Here is a 19,575-nt window from a genome sequence, read left to right on the forward strand (position 1 = left end):
GAGGGGGATGGATGGCCGCCGCTGGCCGGTGACGTCATCCATGGCGCCCGTTGCCTGGCAACGCGCGCCGCGAGGCCGGCAGCCCCGCCCCCGCCGTGCTCTCAGCCTCGGTCCATCCTGGCTTGCTCTTCTTCCCCTTCTTATGTTTTGCGTTATATACTGTAAAGCGCTCCGATTAAAACATATTAATACATATGTAACCTCCCAGGTTAAGGTATCAACAGATCTGTCCAATAGGAAATTTTGGTCTTACTGCAGAATTTTAAATTTTCTTTCTTTTTTTTTTTTTTTTTTGGTGGTACTGGGGGTGGAACCAGTGGCTTTTCTACCTCCAGGCTACACTCCCAGACCTATTTTCTATTTTATTTGGAAACGGGGTCTCACTAACTTGCTGAGGCTGACTTCGAACCTGCGCCATCCTCCTGTCTCAGCCTCCCAAGCGCGGGGATTACAAACGTGCGTCACCACGCCCAGTTACAATTTTAAATTTTCCAGTAGATACATGAAGCAAAGAAGGGAATGGGCGACATCTTTAATTTTTTTATTTAACCTAATGCGTCCAATTTCAATATGTAATCTATTTAAAATTTTAATGAGCTATTTTGCCTTTTTGTTCATTTTTTCTAAGAAGTCTCTAAATTCCACGTATATTTTAGATTTTCAGTACAACTCAGCTCAAATTAGTCACATTTCAGGCGCTCAACAGGCACAAGTGACCACGACTGGCTACTATACTGGGCCTCGCATATATGACATTTCCAGCGCCCATAGGCCTATTTGTTTACTCCTCTGGACAGCACCCCTCACCAAGGGTGCTCATGGTTTTGCTTGTTGTGTGTGTGTGTGTGTGTGTGTGTGTGTGTGTGTGTGTGTGTGTGTGTTGCTGTGGAGTGGACCCAGGACCTTGTACACACTAGGCAAGCACTCTACCACTGCCCCACACCCCCAGCCCAGTACTCATGATTTTGAATCTTATCAGCCATTTTCAGTTTCCTCTCTCCATCTCTCTCCAGCCTCTACCCCTCTCTCTCTCTCTCTCTCTCTCCCTCCCTCCCTCCCTCCCTCCCTCTCTCTCTCTCTCTCCCTCTCTCTCCCTCCACATCTCACTGTAACTCCTAAATTCCTTTCTCTATTCTTCTTAGTGGCTCAAAGCACCAGATGGGAGATCAGACAGGATTTAAACCCTGCCTCTGCTATTGTCTCACAACTCTGGACTGCAATACCTCACCTCTTAAAGCTGCTGCCTGGCCTGTTAACTGGTGCTGATGATAACAGCATCCATCCCCTCTGGTAACCAGAGTTTGGGACCAGCCCGCAGGCCCTGCAGGGCCAAACTCTGGGCCAGCCAGGGTCTCCTATTTCGGTTCATTTCTTCTCTCTTGCTCTCGCTGGTGTAGTCTCTTCCCTCTCCTGCCTGTATTTGAGCTTCTCATCTGGGAAATAGGAGTTGCTTAGAACTGCCCACACGAAGAGCACTCGCCGTGTAGTTCCTGGCTAATTCTTTATTTTCTTCACCATAACGCTTCTCTCCTTCTGCCCAGGGCCCCTTTCCCTTCTGGATCCACCTCCCTCCCTGTCCCTGGTCCTCTCTTCCCGCCTTCCTCTCTAGCAGCCCTTCCTATCTCCAGCTCTTTCCATCAGCACCTCTGCTCCTGCCCCAACCACACTGAAGTTAGTTCTGAGCCCCAAGCCCCACCCAGCCTTCCCCCGATGGAGGAGCCCCACTGGGTCATGCTAGTGTGGCTTCATCCTGAAGATGGTAGGGCCAGCAGCCCTACAATACCTGCAGGCCCTCAGGCTACCTTCCCGGGAAGGCAGAAACTTGTCAAGGTGCCTAGAAGCGGGGCAAGGTGGCGTTCACGACTGGGAGGCTGAGACAGAAAGATTGCAGGTTCGAGCCCAGCCTCTAGACTCTCAGCAAGTTGGTGAGACTCTCTTTCAAAATAAATAATAATAGTTTTTAAATGGCCGGGGTTGTAGCTGGGAGGCAGAATGCCCCTGGGTTCAGTCTCTAGTAGAAAGGGATGGGGCTGACAGACGGACCTTGGGCCAGCCCAGCTGGCCCATCCCAGAGCAGGAAGGGTGGCCCGTCCCCAGCGACTGTGGGGGCTAAGGAGCTGCCCCAAGAGAAGAAACAAGGGGGACAGACTGCAGGCCGAGGGGCCTCGCTGGCCCAGGAGGCTGGAGGCATTCCTCGCGTTTTCCCCCAGGTTAAAGGAGGTATTTGAATTGCCGGATGCCGCTTGGTCCTGCAGCCACCTGTGGTCCAGCTGGGCTGTCTGTCCATCCTCCTCGGCTCGACACCTCCTTCACCATAGAACCCCACTCTATCCCAGGGTCCTAACGGGACCCGCCCATCCGAGATCATGTGACCGGGCCTGACCAATCAGAGAAACCCAAGACCACGTGGTGTCTGAGCTGAGTTCCTGGGAGGCGGCTAGATTCCAACGGGTACATCCCAGGCTGCTTGCAGTTCAGTTTGACAGGTGAATCCAGGGAGACAGAAAATTCCCTCCTGCTGTGGGAATTCGAGCTGTAAGAGTATTGGCTACGGGCTGCCATTTTATCCCGCACTTGCTACCTGTCACCGGGTGCAAGTCAGCCAACTCTTTTGTGCCCCATCTCATCTGTCATGTAGGGGTATTAGTAACGTTTACCTCGCAATGTGCTCAGAGTAACCTACCGCACAGAGTCAGATTAACAATGTCATCTGGTCCGCGGAAGGCCTGGTCCTGGGCGGGAAAGAACGAGGTTTAAAAGGAGCAGAGATGAGCGTGGCGGCGCACGCTGGTCATCCCAGCAGTTGGGAAGCTGAGACGGGAGGATCGCGGTTCGCGGGCAGCCTCCGGCTACTCAGTGAGGCCGTTTGCAACTCAGTGAGCCCCTGTTTCAAAATAAAGAATAAAAAATAGGGCTGCGGGTGTCGCTTGGAGGTAGAATGCCCCTGGGTTCCATCCCCCATACCGCGAAAACACAAAAAACAAAAACAGAGACAACCGGAGCTGAGAGATAGGAACGAGAAGGGGCAGATAGAACCACAGCAACAGAGATGCTGAGAGCTTTGCTTGGGTTCCAGGTGTGCCGGGAAGGCCACGCCTGCCTTTCTAATTTTGTGACCTAAAACAGTTCCTTCTTAGTGTAAGTTTTCTGACACTTACAACCTAAAGCAACACCACCAGTTGTTTTTTGTTGTGTTGTGTGGCAATGCGGATTGAACCCAAGGCCCTTCTACCTCTGAGCTACACCTCCAGCGCTCTTATTACTGTTTTTTTTTTTTTTTCTTTTAAAACAGTATCTTGAGCCAGGCGTGGCAGCGCACGCTTGTAATCCACACGCTTGAGAGGCTGAGACAGGAAGATCACGCAGGTTCGAAGCCAGCCTCAGCTACTGAGTGAGGCTCTCAGCAACTCAGTGAGACCCTGTTTCCAAATAAAAAATATATTAAAAAAAATAGGTCTGGGAGTATAGTCCGGAGGTAGAAAGCCCCTGGGTTCCACCCTAGTACCAAAATAAATAAATAAATATAAAAAATAAAACAGTCTCTTGCTATGTTGCTGAGGCTGTGCTCAAACCTGTCATCCTCCCGTCTCACCTCCCAAGTAATGGGATTACAGGTGTGTGCCACCACGCCGTCTCTGAGGCCGATCTTGAGCCTGTGGTCCTCCTGTCTCAACCTCGCAGTACGGGGATTATAGGCATGGGCCACTGTGCTCTGGTCCGCTGGTTGTTTTACAATTATTTCGGGGCCACAGCATCAGAGCTGGGACAATGCCTCCATCGTACCCAATAGAAAACCGCAACCCAAAGAGGGAAAGCAAGTTGCCCGGGCTCGCAGAGCCACAAAGAATGCACGCCCAGCTCTCTGCCTCTATATGCCGCACTTTTAACACCATTTTTACATTATCAACAGCAACATAAAAAATCAATTCTCTCCTGCTCTGCCTTCTTGGGCCTCTGCCATTCTCTCTAAACAGGCTTAATTCAGTTTGTCCGAGGGCTATCTTAGACTTGCCAGACTGCCACGGACGCTACGGCTAATGCTTACTGAGTTCTCACCACGTGCCAGGTCTCGGCTCAGGACTTCACGAGTCTCAGCTCATCCGCTCATTTATTCTCTTACCCACCCCAGGGAGCAGGGACCACCGCCACCCCCACATCACCGGTGAGAAAACAGAGGTATGAACGGGCGAAGGAACACATTCTGGGAACTCAGTGAGAGAATCAGAACTCAAACCCCAGGTTTCCACCTTTCGCCTCTGCGCATATTCCCATGCCAGGGTCTTCCCTCCTTGGAAGAGGCAGAGCTGAGATGTGCGTCCCACGCCACAGTCCGTCCTCCCTCCCACCTGCCCTTCCTTCTCTCCTTTCTTCTGCCTGTCTTTCTCACAGCAGGATGTGGGAAGGGGCATTGAAGCCAGGGACATTCTACCTCCAAGCTACACCCCTAGCCCTTTTTTAAATGTTATTTTTATGGTGAAACAGGGTCTCTCTAGGTTGATGAGAGTCTCACTACTTGCTGGGGCTATCCTCCAACCTTCGATCCTCCCAAGCACTAGGATTCTAGGCGTGGGCCACTGCTTCTAGCTCCACACCGTGGTTTTGTGTGTGTGCCCAGCTCAGCAGTCACTGGGCAGATATACCCCCTTGCTCACTCTTAGCTTTATTTATTTATTTATTTATTTATTTATTTATTTATTTATTTATTTATTGCAGTACTGGGGATGGAACCCAGGGGCATTCTACTTCCAAGCAACGCCCCCCAGCCCTATTTTTTCATTCTCTATTTTGAAACAAGATCTCACTAAGTTGCGGAGGGCCTCACTAGGTAGCTGAGGCTGTCTGCAAACCTCAGTCCTCCAGTCTCAGCCTCCCAAGTACTGGGATTACAAGCGGGCACCACCACGCCCGGCTGGCTTCATCATTTTCTAAGCCAGGCTTTCTGTGCAGATTCCACGTGCACAGCTTCTTTGGCAGCCAGCTCACCCATCCATTCCCTTGTTTGTTCACTCAATAAACATCTGCTGATCATCTGCTGAGTTCCAAACCCTTTGTGTTAAGATTGGAATCCAATAGGAACAGCAAAGAACCCAAAATAATAGAGCTTAATTTTTTTTTTTTTTTTTTTTTTTTTTTTTTTGGTGGTGGTACTAGGGATCCTGGAAGCCCTTCTACCTCCGGGCTACACTCCCAGACCTATTTTATGCTTTCTTTATTTGGAAACAGGGTCTCTTAAGCCAGCACAGCTGGTTTCAAACCTGCGCGATCCTCCTGTCTCCGCCTCCCAAGCGCAGGGATTGTAAGCGTGCGCCACCACGCCTGGCTAGAGCTTAAATTTCTAAAATATTTGTTTATTTGTTGTGATACTGGGGATTGAACTCAAGGGAACCCTCCCTTTGAGTGACATCTATAGCCCTACTTTTTAAAAATTTTGAAACAGTGAAATAGCCTTGCTATGTTGCAGAGGCTGCCCTCAAGCCTGTGATCCTCCTGTCTTTACCTCCCAAGTACTGGACTTACATTATTATTATTATTATTATTATTATTATTATTATTATCATTATCATTATTACTACTACTACTACTACTACTACTGTACTGGGGATGGAACCCAGGGACCTTCTACCTCTGGGCTACATCCCAGACCTATTTTATAATTTATTTGGAAACAGGGTCTCACTAGGTTGCTGAGAGCCTCACTAAATAGCTGAGGCTGGCTTTGAACCTGTGCGATCCTCCTGTCTCAGCCTCCCAAACGCGGGGATTACAAGCGTGCGCCACCACACCCGGCCAAGTGCTGGAATTATAAGCATGTGTCACCACACCCAGCTTAAAAACTTATTTATTTATGATGTAGAGCCCAAAGGCAAGCAGTCCAAGCTTGAGAGTGTGACACCTTTCCATTCACAACTTCACCGGTCTGAGGGTGGGAAACCCTCAGGTCCAATATGGTGGTGAGAAGCAACAGCTCTCACATTCCAGTTCCAGTCTGTGGGATGGAGGAGAGGGAAGAATAAAATGAAAGGTTCCCTGAAGCTGGTACATGACACTTATGCTCTATCTTACTAACTGAACGGGCGCCTAGCTGCAAGGGAAGCAGAAGGCGGTTGTGTGTGTTTGTGATAGCTATGCGCACTGCTGAAACTGAGGCCTCTGAGGAAGAGGTGAAGGGATGTGGAGGGACAGGGTTGGGGGTGCACACTGACTAGGCACAGAGGGAAGAGGCGGGAGGATATAGATGTTCGCACTCGTGACGCTCACAGCTGAGGGAAGGGGAAAGGCTGATAATAACGGTTGAAGTTATCAAGCACCTACTCCGTACCGGGTGCTTAACACAATTCAAAGGTTCTCAAACGTTTTAGACTGAGGATATCTTTTATACTTAAAAAAAAAATGTAGAAGACCCCAGGGCTGGAGATGTGGCCCTGGGTTCCATCTCCGGTGCTGCTGCTGCTGCTGCTGTCCTCCTCCTCCTCCTCCTCCTCCTCTTCTCCTTTTTCTTCTCTTTTCTTCTCCTTCTCCTTCTTCTCCTCCTCCTCCTCTTCCTCCTTCTCGTCCTCCTCTTCCCCCTCTTCCTCCTCCTCCTCCTCTCCCTCTTCCCCCTCCTCCTCCTCCTTCTCCTCCTCCTCCTTCTCCTCCACTCCTCCTCCTCCTTCTTTCTCCTTCCTTCTCCTTTTTCCTCTTCTTTTTCCCCTTCCTCTTCTTATTTCTTCCTCTCTCTCTCTCTCTCTCTCTCTCTCTCTCTCTCTCTCTCTCTCTCTCTCTCCCCTCCCTTCCTCCCACTCTCCCTGCTCCTCTTCCTTCTTCCACAGCCCTTTGCCCCGTGGGTCAGGCGTTATTCGGGGCGCGGTGGGGATGGCTCATCTCTCTTCCACATGATGGCTGTGAGGTTGGACCATCCAAGACGCCTCTTCCTCTCTCAAGGTCTGGTACCTCCGCTGAAATGTCAGGAATCGCAATGTCAGATGTGCCTAGGTCCTACATCTGAGGCGTGTCCCCTCACTGTTGCTGGATTTTGTGCTTCTCCTCTTGTGGTCTCAGAGCTGGTCCCTGCACACAGCCTCTTCCCTGGTCCTCCTCCTAGCTTGGGCTTCTCCACATGGTGGCTAGAGGAGGGGAAACAAGGGGGGAAAGAAGGGAAAGCGGTCAGATCTCTTGAGTCCTGGACTTGGGGTTACAGATATTTCATCTGCTTGATACTTGTTCTCCCTTCCTTCCTCCTTTCCTTCCTTCCTTTCATTTTTTTCTCCCAGTACTGGTGATTGAACCCAGGAGCATTCTACCACTGAGCTACATCTCCAGCCCCTATTACTTTTTATTTGGAACCAGGGCATTTCTAAGTTGTCAAGGCCGGCCTCAAACAGGGTCCTCCTCTTTCAGCCTCCCAAGTACTGGGATTACAGGCAAGTGCCATCACACCCAACTATATCTTTTTCTTTTCTTTGTGTGCCCACATGTGTGCATGTGTGTGTATGTGTGCGTACGCGTGCATGCTCTTGCTGGCAATTGAACCCAGGGCTTTGCATGCTAAGCACACACTCTACCACTGAGCTAGCGCCCCTAGCCAACACCTGATTTCTTTTCAACCTGTGCTGTCTAATCTGTAAAATAAGGCGGTGATAGCGTAATGCCCACATGCCTAGAATGTCACAGGCTCGGTTCTAGCTATTATCATGTTCTGCGCCCTCCCAGTGAAGTGAGTTTTAGATTTGTCAGCTTATTTAATCCTCAAAGTCATCCTGGTGTGTGGGATGCAGGATGCAGAGGCTTGTATGAGAGCTGGCTACGTTTTTCAGGGAATTTTCAAGAAGTCCTTAAGCCCTTGGTACCTTGAAACTGGCCCTGTGGGAGTATTTACACCACAGAAATTGGCAGACACACAAATAAGGAGCATCTCCCCCCCAGAGCTGTTTTGCCAGCATACTACTGTGTGTGTGTGTGTGTGTGTGTGTGTGTGTGTGTGTGTGTGTAGCCCCATTAATAGGTGAAGAAACTGAGACTCAGAGGCATTAAAAGGTCATCCACCAATTTAGCAGATCTGATCTGGGAATCCCATGTCTCATATTTTTAAATCATCATAACTGCCCACCTCGGTAGATAAGAAGGTAAATGCAAGAGACTTGTAAACTGGCCAAGCCATATAAATATTCATCACTAACCCTGATACAGAAAAAAGTAATAATAAGCCTGCCTTTGATCTCAGTCTGCATTCTAACAAGTGCCTGAGGAGGTCTCTCCTGCCTTCCTCCCCATGCCCATAATTCTTCAAATTATCTTTCCCATGTAGGCACATCGTCCTCAGAAAGTCCCCTTCTCTGCCGCGTCCCCGTCCCAGCATCTCGCTCCACCCCACCGCCTTCCTGAGCCAGCCTCTGCCGCTCCTGCGTTTCCTGTTCCCCCTTTGTCCCTCTTCTATCCTGGCATCGAGGAATCAGAATAGAAGCCGCCTTCCCAACTCCCCGTCGCCGCCCCCTGCATCAGAATCCAAGCCCAGAACCGCTGTGCCCCAGCAACTCTCGCAGGGAGGGCGACAGGCAGGCCAGACGGCTCCCGCTCCAATCGCTTCCCTTGCCTCTGACACCCCAGCAAAACCACACATTCCACTTGGTGGTCGTGAGAAATAACATGCTATGAAACCTGGAATTATAAAACTGCTTAATTAGGGAGAGAGAGTTTCACTGGGATATGCCCAGTTTTCCGCGGTGGTTTGATCTCCTTCTCAAAGTGGCCCGCCCCGCCCCAGCAGCTAATTGCTACTTTTAGCATGGTGCCACATAGACACTTGCTCCCTTGATTTTATTTTCTGTGACATCGGCGCTTGCTCTTAAAGTCGAGTGCTCTCTGCAGTGTTCTGGCTCCCCTTCGCTGTCAGCAAACTCTAGGAAGTTGGCATGAGTAGCGAGGGCGCAATCTTCAGCTTCAGAGGGTCCCGGTTATTAAGTGAGCTTCTGAGATCGGCGCTGAGGATGTGCCCAGAGCCAAACATTTCTTCTGCGTGGTGTGTACAGTCCACACACCAGAAACTAGACAGGTACAGCTGGCCGTGGGGGTGCACGCTTGTCACCCCAGCATTTGGGAGGCCAAGACAGGAGGATCATGGTTCAAAGACAGCCTCAGCTACTTAGTGAGACCCTGTTTCAAAGTAAAGAATAAAAATTAGGGCTGGGAGTGTAACTCAGAGGTAGAATGCCCCTGGGTTCCATCCCTGGTACCACGAAAGAAAGAAAGAAGAAAGAAAGAAAGAAAGAAAGAAAGAAAGAAAGAAAGAAAGAAAGAAAGAAAGAAAGAAAGAGAGAAAGGAAGGAAGGAAGGAAGGAAGAAAGAAGGGAGAAGGAAGGAAGGAAGGAGAAAGGAAGAAGGGAGGGAGGGAGGAAGGAAGGGAAAAAAGGAAGGAAGGAAGAAGCAAAACGAAACTAGACAGATACGAAAATGATAGTGACTAGTAACAATAACTAGACAAATACTAAAACAATATTTTAAAATATATAATAAGTGCTTTGAATGAAAAGAGGAGAGGGAAGACGGGAGGTAAAGGAGGGAAGAAAGAGCGGATGGATGGATGGATGGATGGATGGATGGATGGATGGAAAGATGGATGGATTGCAGAAAAGGAGAAAAAAAGAACAGCCACCAATCTGATTTCTATCACCCCAGGTTTTTCTGGCCCATTCTTGCACTTCATACAAACCAGAATTAAGCAATATATAAGCTTTGTGTTTTTTTTTTTTTTCTTGTGGTACTAGAAATTGAACAAAGCTACTCTCCCAACCCTGTTTTATTTATTTTTTTTTTCAATTTTGAAACAAGGTCTTGCTGAGTTGCTGAGGCTGGCTCCTGTCCTTCTGCCCCAGCCTCCCAGATACTGGGATTACAGATGTGCCCTACCATGCTGGGCCAATACAGAGCCTTTTACAACTGTCTTCTTTAATTCAATATGGTACCTTTGAGATCCATCCACATTGCTGCAGACTTCAGCCATTTGTTGATGGTGATTGCTAAGTAGTATCCTCTTGTCCTTTTGTATATATTGTGACAGAATTGGTTTCTCCATCCTCCCATTCGTGGGCATTTGGGCCGTTTCCAGTTTGGGGATTTTATGAATAAAGGTGCTAAGAACATACACCGACATTTGGGTGTATGTTTCTATTTTTCTTGGAGTGATGCTTCAGGGTTTCATTGAAGGGTCACAAGACAGGTGTTTGTCTATCTTGTTTTGGTTTGGTTTGGTTTGGTTTTTTGGTACTGGGATTGAACCCAGGGACATTCTACCTCCAAGCTACACCCCCAGCCCTATTTTTTTATTGTTTTTTTTTGTTATATACTTTTAGTGATGCATTAAAGTCTCACATCTTAATATAGTTCTAAGTGATAGTGGCATCCATGCACCTAACACCAGGGTCTCACAAAGTTGCTGAGACTAACCTCGAACCTGTAACCCTCCTATCTCAGCTTTCCAAATACTGAGATGACAGGCGTGCACCACCACCCCTGGTGTCTGTCTACCTTTCCTAGACACAGAGGATGGCGTTATTTTCTTTTCTTTTTTTTTTTTTTTTTTTTTTTTTTTTGGTGGTACTGGGATTCCTGGAAGCCCTTCTACCTCCGGGCTACACTCCCAGACCTATTTTAACATTTTTATTTGGAAACAGGGTCTCCTAAGCCAGCGCGCGCGGCTGGCTTCGAACCTGCGCGATCCTCCTGTCTCTGCCTCCCAAGCGCGGGGATTACAAGCGTGCGCCACCACGCCTGGCTGGGTGGCGTTATTTTCATATCCACTTTATAGCACAGGCCACAGAGAGTTTGAGGGACTTGTCCATGGGCAAAGTCTGTGGAACTTGACTGCAGGCAGTCACAGTGCTGGCTGCCTCTCCACTCATCTGCCTCAACTCCCAGGTGAGAAATCTAATTCCCATTCCATAGGCAATAAAACTGAGGTTTCCAAACACACAGCCAGACGAGAGGCAAATCTGCCTCCACAGGAGGCCATGTTCTTTTTCCAGGTGTCCATCTGAGATAGCAGCTGCCGGAGCTCTGAGGGATGAGTGGGTATCACTTTACTCTCAGCCTCCCAGCCTCCTGGCTGGGCCTTACGTGCTCCAGGTGCCCTCCTGCCAGGCTCCTTGGATGGTCCCCTGCATGCCTGAGTTGCTGCTGTAGGGTGGTCTGTGGGGAGACAGCAACTGGCCCGCCACATTTGACATTCGTTTCTCCAAGCTGTAGTGAGACTGACCGCACTCCATCCCTCAACCAAAAGCTTAGGGTTTCTTCCTCCCTGAAACCTGATCCTGGGGCTTTGATCTTCTGGGCTGCTGGGTGTTGGTGAGGGCTTGGGGCAGGGGCTGGGGCTCCCTGGCCATATCGGGCCCCCATTAGAGCTGGCCTGAGTGCTTTCTGGAGCTGATTAATGGCCTGCCTGTGACCTGGAATGTCATTACTGCCGAGACGGGCCCCCCAGCGTGGTCCTTTGGGTCTTTACTGCTAATAATGACTGATGCTCTTTGTGTGGTTGCAGGGAAAGTTCTATCTGGTCATCGAGGAGCTCAGCCAGCTGTTCCGATCGCTTGTCCCCATCCAGCTGTGGTACAAATACATCATGGGGGACGACGCTTCCAACAGCTACTTCCTGGGAGGGGTCCTCATCATCCTCTACAGTCTCTGCAAGGTAAGACAGCACCCCAAGGCTGGAGAGCCGGCTGCATCCCCCGGCCAGGCCTAGGGGACATTGCGGAGCCCATTTCTTTGCTGTGTAAATTGGGGTAAAATTCACAACATAAAATTAACCACTAAGCCCGGTGTGGTGGCGCACGCTTGTAATCCCAGCGCTTGGGAGGCTGCGACAGGAGGATCATGGTTCACAGACAGTCAGCTACTTAGGCCCTTTGCAACTCAGTGAGATCCTGTTTCAAAATAAATAATGAAAAATAGGGCTGGGGATGTAGCTTAGAGGTAGAGCGCCACTGGGTTCCATCCCCAGTACTGGTAAAAAAAAAAAAAAAAAAAAAAAAAAAAATTAACCACTAAAACTAATCATTTCGAGCTGGGCATGGGGCCGCACACTTGTAATCCCAGCATTCGGGAGGCTGAGGCGGGAGAATCAAGGTTTGCGGACAGCCTCAGCTACTTAGTGAAGCCTTTTGCAACTCAGTGAGACCCTGTTTCAAAATGTAAAAGACTGAAAAGTAGGTGGGTGGGGGAGGGTGTAGCTCGGAGGTACAATGCCCTTGGTTCCATCTCCAGTACCTCAAAACAAACAAACAAACACACTTACCATTTCAAAGTCTGCAATTCCAGGGTTTTAGAAACTCCTGTGGGAATGCAGGTAGTTCCCTTTCCTTCTAACCAAGCAATTCAGACAGTGTCAACCAAGGAGGCTTATCCTGCTCATTGATGCTCACCACTGATTGGCTGGCAGTGACTTACGGGCGTCCTGATTGGAGAAGGGTTATCAGGCTCTGGCTGGGCTCAGAGGAGCGGTGCTGTGGTCGATTAGCAATGCCTGCCCCAGGCCTGGGTATTGGAGGCAGCAGGCACGCCATTTATTTTCCATAGTGGCCTAAGTAGCAGGGGAGTGTTGATACCCGATGCCGAGAACCAAGCAACTCTTGCACCCATTTCACCTGTGGTCTCGCTCTCCTTCCAGTCCTTTGACATCTGTGGCCGCGTGGGTGGCCTCAGGAAAGCCCTGAAGCTTCTCTGCACCTCTCAGGTGAGTTGGTGTTGGGAGGTCCTAACTAAAGCCACTTATCCCGGAGACCTCACACTGCTCCCGCGCTCATCGCTCCCACAAAGGTCCACGGCAGTGTCTGTCTCTCCCTCTCCCAAACAGAATTACGGGGTCCGAGCCACCGGGCAGCAGTGCACGGAAGCCGGCGATATCTGCGCCATCTGCCAGGCCGAGTTCCAAGAACCGCTGATCCTCCTGTGTCAGGTGAGTGGGGTGCCGGGGACTGAGGCTGGGCACAGCAAGGCCCTGGCCTTTGGAAAAACCTGTCCCAAACCTCAGGGCTCTAGCCTGGGTCTTTGGGGCCCATCTGGTCAAGACTAGAGTCAGCCAGGCCCAGATTGGAATCTTGACTTTGCATCCTGGTAGCCGGTTTGCCTTGGATAGGCTGTGTCTTCTCTCTGAGCCTCAGGATTATGACTTCAATGGAGAAATACCAGATTTAGTACGGTGTAATGTCAGAATAGCCCGAGAATGAATCTCGGCAGTGTTCTCAGCAACCTCCCCACTATGGGTTACTGTATCTCCCTCCATCCTGTGTAAAATGGGCATAATCTCTGGGCACGGCGGCACACGCTTATAATCCCAGTACCTGGGAGGCCGAGACAACATAGCAAGGCAATCTGCAGCTTAACAAGACCCTGTTTCCTAATTAAAGAAATAACAAAATAGGGCTGAGGGTGTAGCTCAGAGGCAGAATATCCCTGGGTTCCACCCATAGTACCATAAAAAGTAATAATATTACTAATACTATTAATAAAAATCATTATACTTGACAGAGTGAAAGAACTAAATGTGAATTATTCAGCCATAGCATTGTTAGTACTGGACTGATAATTACCAGTAGAGTTGTTATGGCCACTTCTTTGCATTAGTAGTTGAGGACCACAAAGCCATGGTGGTCAAATGCTGGCCAGTCGCTTTTAATGCCCTAAGTGGGTCCGTCCTCCTCCTCCTGACATCAGGGGCAAGGTGTCAACTCAGCAAATGTGCACTGGGTCAGAGCATCCTACCAGACGCCAAAGAGGAGAGACAGAGGGCAGGCAGATCTGTCCTCTCCTCTGGAAGCGCACGGTCTCCCTGGGGAGAGAGACACATACATAAATAACCATGAAGCGGGGCGGGCGGGGTAAGCGATGTGTACGAGAAATTCACGCAGCATCCCAGGGCATCTGGGCAGAGCGATGCGTTCCAGGCTGGGTGGCTCTCTGGAGGAGGGATAAGCCTGGAGACTTATCCCAGCAAAAATGGAAAGGCAGATGGTCGTCCACCCTGCCGCCCCCGAAGGTGGGACGGGAGACGGGGTCCTCATCTAGCATCCGTAAACACCGTTTTTTTGTTGTCGTTGGTGCTATTGCTGTGTGAGATTTTTAGAGGAGTTTGTTTTCCCTTTCATTTTTAATTTGTTTCTTTTGTTTGTTTCTTTTACTTTATTTATTTGTTTGTTTATTGGTGGTACTGGGGTTCCTGGAAGCCCTTCTACCTCCGGGCTACACTCCCAGACCTATTTTACATTTTTTTTATTTGGAAACAGGGTCTCTTCCGCCAGCGCGGCTGGCTCCGAACCTGCGCGATCCTCCTGTCTCCGCCTCCCAAGCGCGGGGATGACAAGCGTGCCCACCGCGCCCGGCCTATTTGTTTCTTTTTAAGTTGATCATCTATTTACATGAATCAAAATTCAAACATGAGGAGACATGACAACTAAATGCAATATGGGACCTGCTTAGGATCCCAGAACAGAGGGAGGACATCAGAAACGACGACTTCGGTGAAACCTGATGCGTGTTGGGGATTTAGTTGGTAATAAAGTGTTAACATGGGTTTCTCAGCTTTGACAAACGTACCAGAGCAGGGCAAGAAGATAAGATCAGAACTAAAACCGGGCGAGAGGTATACAGAAATGTTGTCCTGTGTTTGCAACTTTTCTGTAATTCTAAAATCATTCCACGAGCCAGGCGTGGTGGCGCACGCTTGTCATCCCAGCGCTTGGGAGGCTGAGACAGGAGGATCGCGCAGGTTCGAAGCCAGCCTCAGCTACTGAGTGAGGCCCTCAGCAACTCAGTGAGACCCTGTTTCCAAATAAAGTATAAAATAGGGCTGGGGTGCAGCCCGGAGGTAGAGTGCCTCTGGGTTCCATCCCCAGTACCGCAAAAATTTTTTAAAAAATAAATAAATAATAAAATTATTCCAAAACAGCATGTATTTAAAAATTGCAGCCAGGCGTGGTGGCACCTATAATCCCAGTACTTGGGAGGCAGAGACAGGAGGATCACAGGTTCACAACCCCAGCAACTTAGTGACACCCTCTTTCAAAATAAAAAAATACAAGCCGGGCGTGGTGGTGCACGCTTGTAATCCCCGCGCTGTTGGGAGGCGGAGACAGGAGGATCGCGCAGGTTCAAAGCCAGCCGCGCTGGCTTAAGAGACCCTGTTTCCAAAAAAAAAAAAAAAAAGTATAAAATAGGTCTGGGAATGTAGCCCAGAGGTAGAAGGGCTTCCAGGAACCCCAGTACCACCAATCAATCAATCAATCAATCAATCAATAAAAGCATATTCTACTCAAGCTGTCTGTACCTTGCCTGTTCAACTTGCAATTAAAAGTTACTTAGAGATTGACTCCTATCCTATTTACCACTGTGTAACATGCCATTTTATGTATAGACCACAATTTGTTTAACCATTCCCTCCCCCCCCACCCCTCTCTCTCAGTACTGGGGATCAGACCCAAGGGCATTCTACCTCTGAGCTACACCGCCCTTCTTATTTTTTATTTTGAACTGGGGCCTTGCTAAGTTGCTCGGGTCCTCTCCAAATGACTGAGGCTGTCCTCCAACCTGCAATCCTCCTGTTTCAGCCTTCCAAGAACTGGGATTGCAGGCCTATACCACCACACCCAACTCCATTTTTCTATTGCTAGGCATGTGTAGCTTATATTCTTCTGTTATTACAAGCACTGCTGTCACAAAGATTTTGAAATGGGGAGATTCACTGAGTTAATTCAAATGTAACATTGAAAAGTATAGCCAGGCGTGGTGACACTCCTGAAATCCCAATACTTAGGAGGCTAAGACAGGAGGATTGAAGGTTCAAGGCCCGCTTCAGGAATTTAGTGTGGCTTTAAGCAACTCAGTGAGACGCTATTTCAAAATAAAATAGGAGAGCCGGGCGTGGTGGCGCACGCTTGTAATCCCCGCGCTTGGGAGGCGGAGACAGGAGGATCACGCAGGTTTGAAGCCAGCCGCGCTGGCTTAAGAGACCCTGTTTCCAAATAAAAATATAAAATAGGTCTGGGAGTGTAGCCCGGAGGTAGAAGGGCTTCCAGGAACCCCAGTACCACCAAAAAAAAAGGATATAACTCAAAGGTAGAATGTCACTAGGCCCAATCCCCAGTAAAACACACACACACACACACACACACACACACACACACACACACACGACAAAAAAACCCACAACTCTGCCTGGCCCATGGTCAGGATTGAATAAATACTAGTTCTCATGGGCTCACATGTGTGCGAGTTCTTGGTAGGATGAATTCCTAGCGGTGGAATTTCTGGGCCAGAGAGCACACGGTTTTGATAGCTACTGCCCAGCTGCCCTCCATAAAGACAGCATCCGCCCACACGCCCAGTAGGACAGGGCCCCTCGCGTTCCCACTCACCGACACAGAGTTACCAAGCCTCTTTCGAGCTTTGCCAGCCTGACAGGTGACAAGCCCCATCTCCGCGTTCGTTTGATTTGCATTTCCCTAATTACAAGCGCGGCTGAGCATCTTAACGTACGCCGCGGAACCATCTGTACTGCCTTCTCCGTTGCACAGATTATTTGAACATGATGTCAAGGTGAAAGTCTTTCTTCCTTTCTGCAGTCTGTCCAAGCCTCGCTCTGAATGTGTCTCTTCTGTGTCTCTCCCGGTACACCCTGTCTTCTCGCAGCTGGATTAAAAATGCCTGGGCAGAGCCAGGTGTGGTGGCACACACCTGCGATTCCAGTACTTTGGAGCGTGAGACAGGAGGATCACGGATCCGAGGCCACCCTCCACAGCTTACTGAGACACTCAGCAGCTTAGCAAGACCTTGTTTCCAAATAAAAAGGGCAGGGGATGTAGATCAGCAGTAAAATGCCCTGGGTTCAATTCTCAGTACCAGAAAAAAAAGAAAATTCTTGCGCAGGGTCAGACAAGACACCACTGTCCCGGATCTTGGAGTGACCACCACACCAGGAATGGTGGAAGACCAGCAGCACCTCGCCGGTGTCTCTGGCCACCGTGGGCTGAGCCTGAGAGGGCAGAGGTGCCTTGCACAGGACAGAGGGTTTCGCTGACTCTTTTTGTGTATGTGTGGTCCTGGGGATTGAACTCAGGGGCATTCTACCTCCGAGCTACACCCCCAGCCCTTTTTATTTTTTAATGTTGAAACAGGTTCTCACTAAGTTGCTGAGGCTAGCAAAATTTAAAAGTCCCAACTTTTTTTATTTTGAAAAATGGCAAACCCAAGCCAGGCATGGTGGTGCGCCCTTGTAAGCATTTGGGAGGCTGAAACAGGAGGATCCAGGTTTGCGGCCAGCCTCAGCTACTTTGTGAGGCCTTCTGCAATTTGGTGAGAACTTGTTTAAAAACAAAGAATAAAAAAAAATAGGGGCTGGTGGTGTAGCTCAAAGGTAGAATGCCCCTGGGTTTCATCCAGAGTACCACAAAAAATAAATAAAAATGTCAAACCTACACTAAGGATGGAGATGACAGTATGAAGACCTTTCTCTTCTTCATTTAGATTCCTCATTCTTCTCTTCTCTCTCTCTTCCTCTCTCTCTCTCTCTCTCTCTCTCTCTCTATCTCTCTATCTCTCTATCTCTCTATCTCTATCTCTATCTCTCATACTGGGGATTAAACCCAGAGACATTCTATCTCCGAGCTACGCCCCCAGAAGTCTTTTATTTTTTTTTTCTTTTTACTGCAAGGACATTCTACTTTTGAGCTATAGCCCCAGTATGCCCCAACTCTGTTTTATATTTTTATTTTGAGATGGTCTCACGAAGTTGCACAGACCCTCAATACATCGCTGCAGCTGACCTCGAACCTGTGATCCTCCTGTCTCTGCCTCTCCATACTGGGATTACAGGTGTGCACCACCACACCCATTTGCCTTTTCGTGATATGATTTTTTCCTAAACGAATAGGGAGCGTATTGCAGACTTCTTGACTCTTCACCCTTAAATATTTCTGCGTGCATCTCCCAAGAACACAGACTCTCCCTTAACCATAATCCTATAATTTAAAAATGATATACCTCAGTACTTGGGAGGCTGAAACAGGAGAATCACAGGTTTGAGGCCAGCATCAACAAGTAGTGAGACCTCAGCAACCTAACTAGACCCTGTTTTAAAATCTAAAAGAAAAAAAAAAAGGCTGGGGGTATAGCTTAGAGGTAGGATGGCCCTGGGTTCAATCCCCAGTACAATAAATTAATTATTATAAAATATTATTTAATATACAGTAATATGCTTAAATGATTCCAGTGACCCTCAAAATGAGCCTCATCACTAGGGATTTTCTCCATCCGAGATCCAGTCAAGAGTGCCCACACTGCCTTTGGTTGCCATGGCTACGTGGCTTAAGATGTCAGCTAAACATCCTCGAGGTGTGGGAAGCACGGTCCCCATTTTGCAGATGAAGGAAAAGAGGGGCAGGGGGTTTGTCTCTTGTCTAACTGGAGTCCAAGATGGGTGGGACTGCTGGTCTTCCCAGTCTCCCTGCCTTTCTTTCCACTCCTCTGTTCTTTTCTCAATTCAGTAGGCAGACGGGTCTTTCTAAACGGCAAACCATGTCTGGTCTCTCCTCTGTTCAGAGCTCTGCCATGACTCCCTACTATTTTCAGAATAAAAGCCAGAGTCCTCACAATGGCCCACGAGGCCCTGAACAATCTACACCCCTGGCCCCCCAACCCCCTCTCCCTCTCCTACCCCTCTGGCTCAGCCACATGCTCCTTGCAGGATACCAAGACACCAGGCATGCCCTAGCCTCAGGGCCTTTGCACAGCCTGTCTTCCCAGCCAGGAGTCCTCAGGCTCATCAGGGCTCACTCCTCGCTCTCCCCAGGATCTGGGGGTGTAGAGCACTTGCTCAGCATGCATGGGGCCCTGGGTTTCATCTTTAGCATCAAAACATTAAAAATTCACCTCAATTCTGGTACGCCCATGTCAATGAAGTGTCCCAAGTGTCCCTCCCCACCTTCTCCTGCCTTCCTCTGCTGCCGCCCCACTGCTGGGCCGGGAGCTGAGTGGGGGGCTGTGTGTCCCCGTGGGCGCTGGCTCCTCAATCGCGCCCCTTGCTCCTCCTGCAGCACGTGTTCTGTGAGGAGTGCCTCTGCCTGTGGCTGGACCGCGAGCGCACCTGCCCCCTCTGCCGCTCGGTTGCCGTGGATACACTGCGCTGCTGGAAGGATGGGGCCACCTCTGCACACTTCCAGGTGTACTAGGGTCCACGCAGAAGCTGATGTGTCAGTGTCCCTGGGTTTAACCCCAGGGGGTCCTAGAAAATAGCCTCTGGCACCAAGGTCCTGCCTCCTGCCTCCACCGCCTCCGGCCCCGAAGGCAGGCGCCGACCTCGCCGCCCTCACCCTCCTCCGGATCTGCGGTATAGCGTGTGCGTATTTCCTCTCCAGCAGGGGAAGCCATCCTGTCTCAGCCTTGGTCCTCCCCCCAGGAGGCTCATCTGATTCCCTCCAAGTCAAGGAATCTGAGATGCGTGAAGTTTTCATTTTATTTATTCTTATTATTTTATATATATATTTTTTGGTACTGGGGATTGAGCCCAGGGCCATTCTACCTCTCACCTACAGCCCCAGCCCTTTTTATTTTGAA

General features: G+C 49.4%; 1 protein-coding gene across 1 annotated transcript in view; it reads left to right on the top strand.

Annotated features, from left to right (window-relative positions):
- Positions 1 to 19,190, top strand: part of RNFT2 (ring finger protein, transmembrane 2) — a gene marked incomplete at both ends in the record, with an annotated part of 79,469 nt that extends 60,279 nt beyond the window's left edge. The window contains 4 exons of the mRNA XM_080717438.1: positions 11,510 to 11,659; positions 12,638 to 12,703; positions 12,824 to 12,925; positions 19,056 to 19,190. Of these exons, the coding sequence (XP_080573564.1) occupies positions 11,510 to 11,659; positions 12,638 to 12,703; positions 12,824 to 12,925; positions 19,056 to 19,190 (453 nt within the window). The remainder of the gene's footprint in view (positions 1 to 11,509; positions 11,660 to 12,637; positions 12,704 to 12,823; positions 12,926 to 19,055) is intronic.
- Between the last annotated feature and the right edge of the window lie 385 nt (positions 19,191 to 19,575).

Source organism: Muscardinus avellanarius, assembly GCF_963383645.1.
Source record: "Muscardinus avellanarius genome assembly, chromosome: 21".
In the NCBI taxonomy this organism is placed as follows: Eukaryota; Metazoa; Chordata; class Mammalia; order Rodentia; family Gliridae; genus Muscardinus; species Muscardinus avellanarius.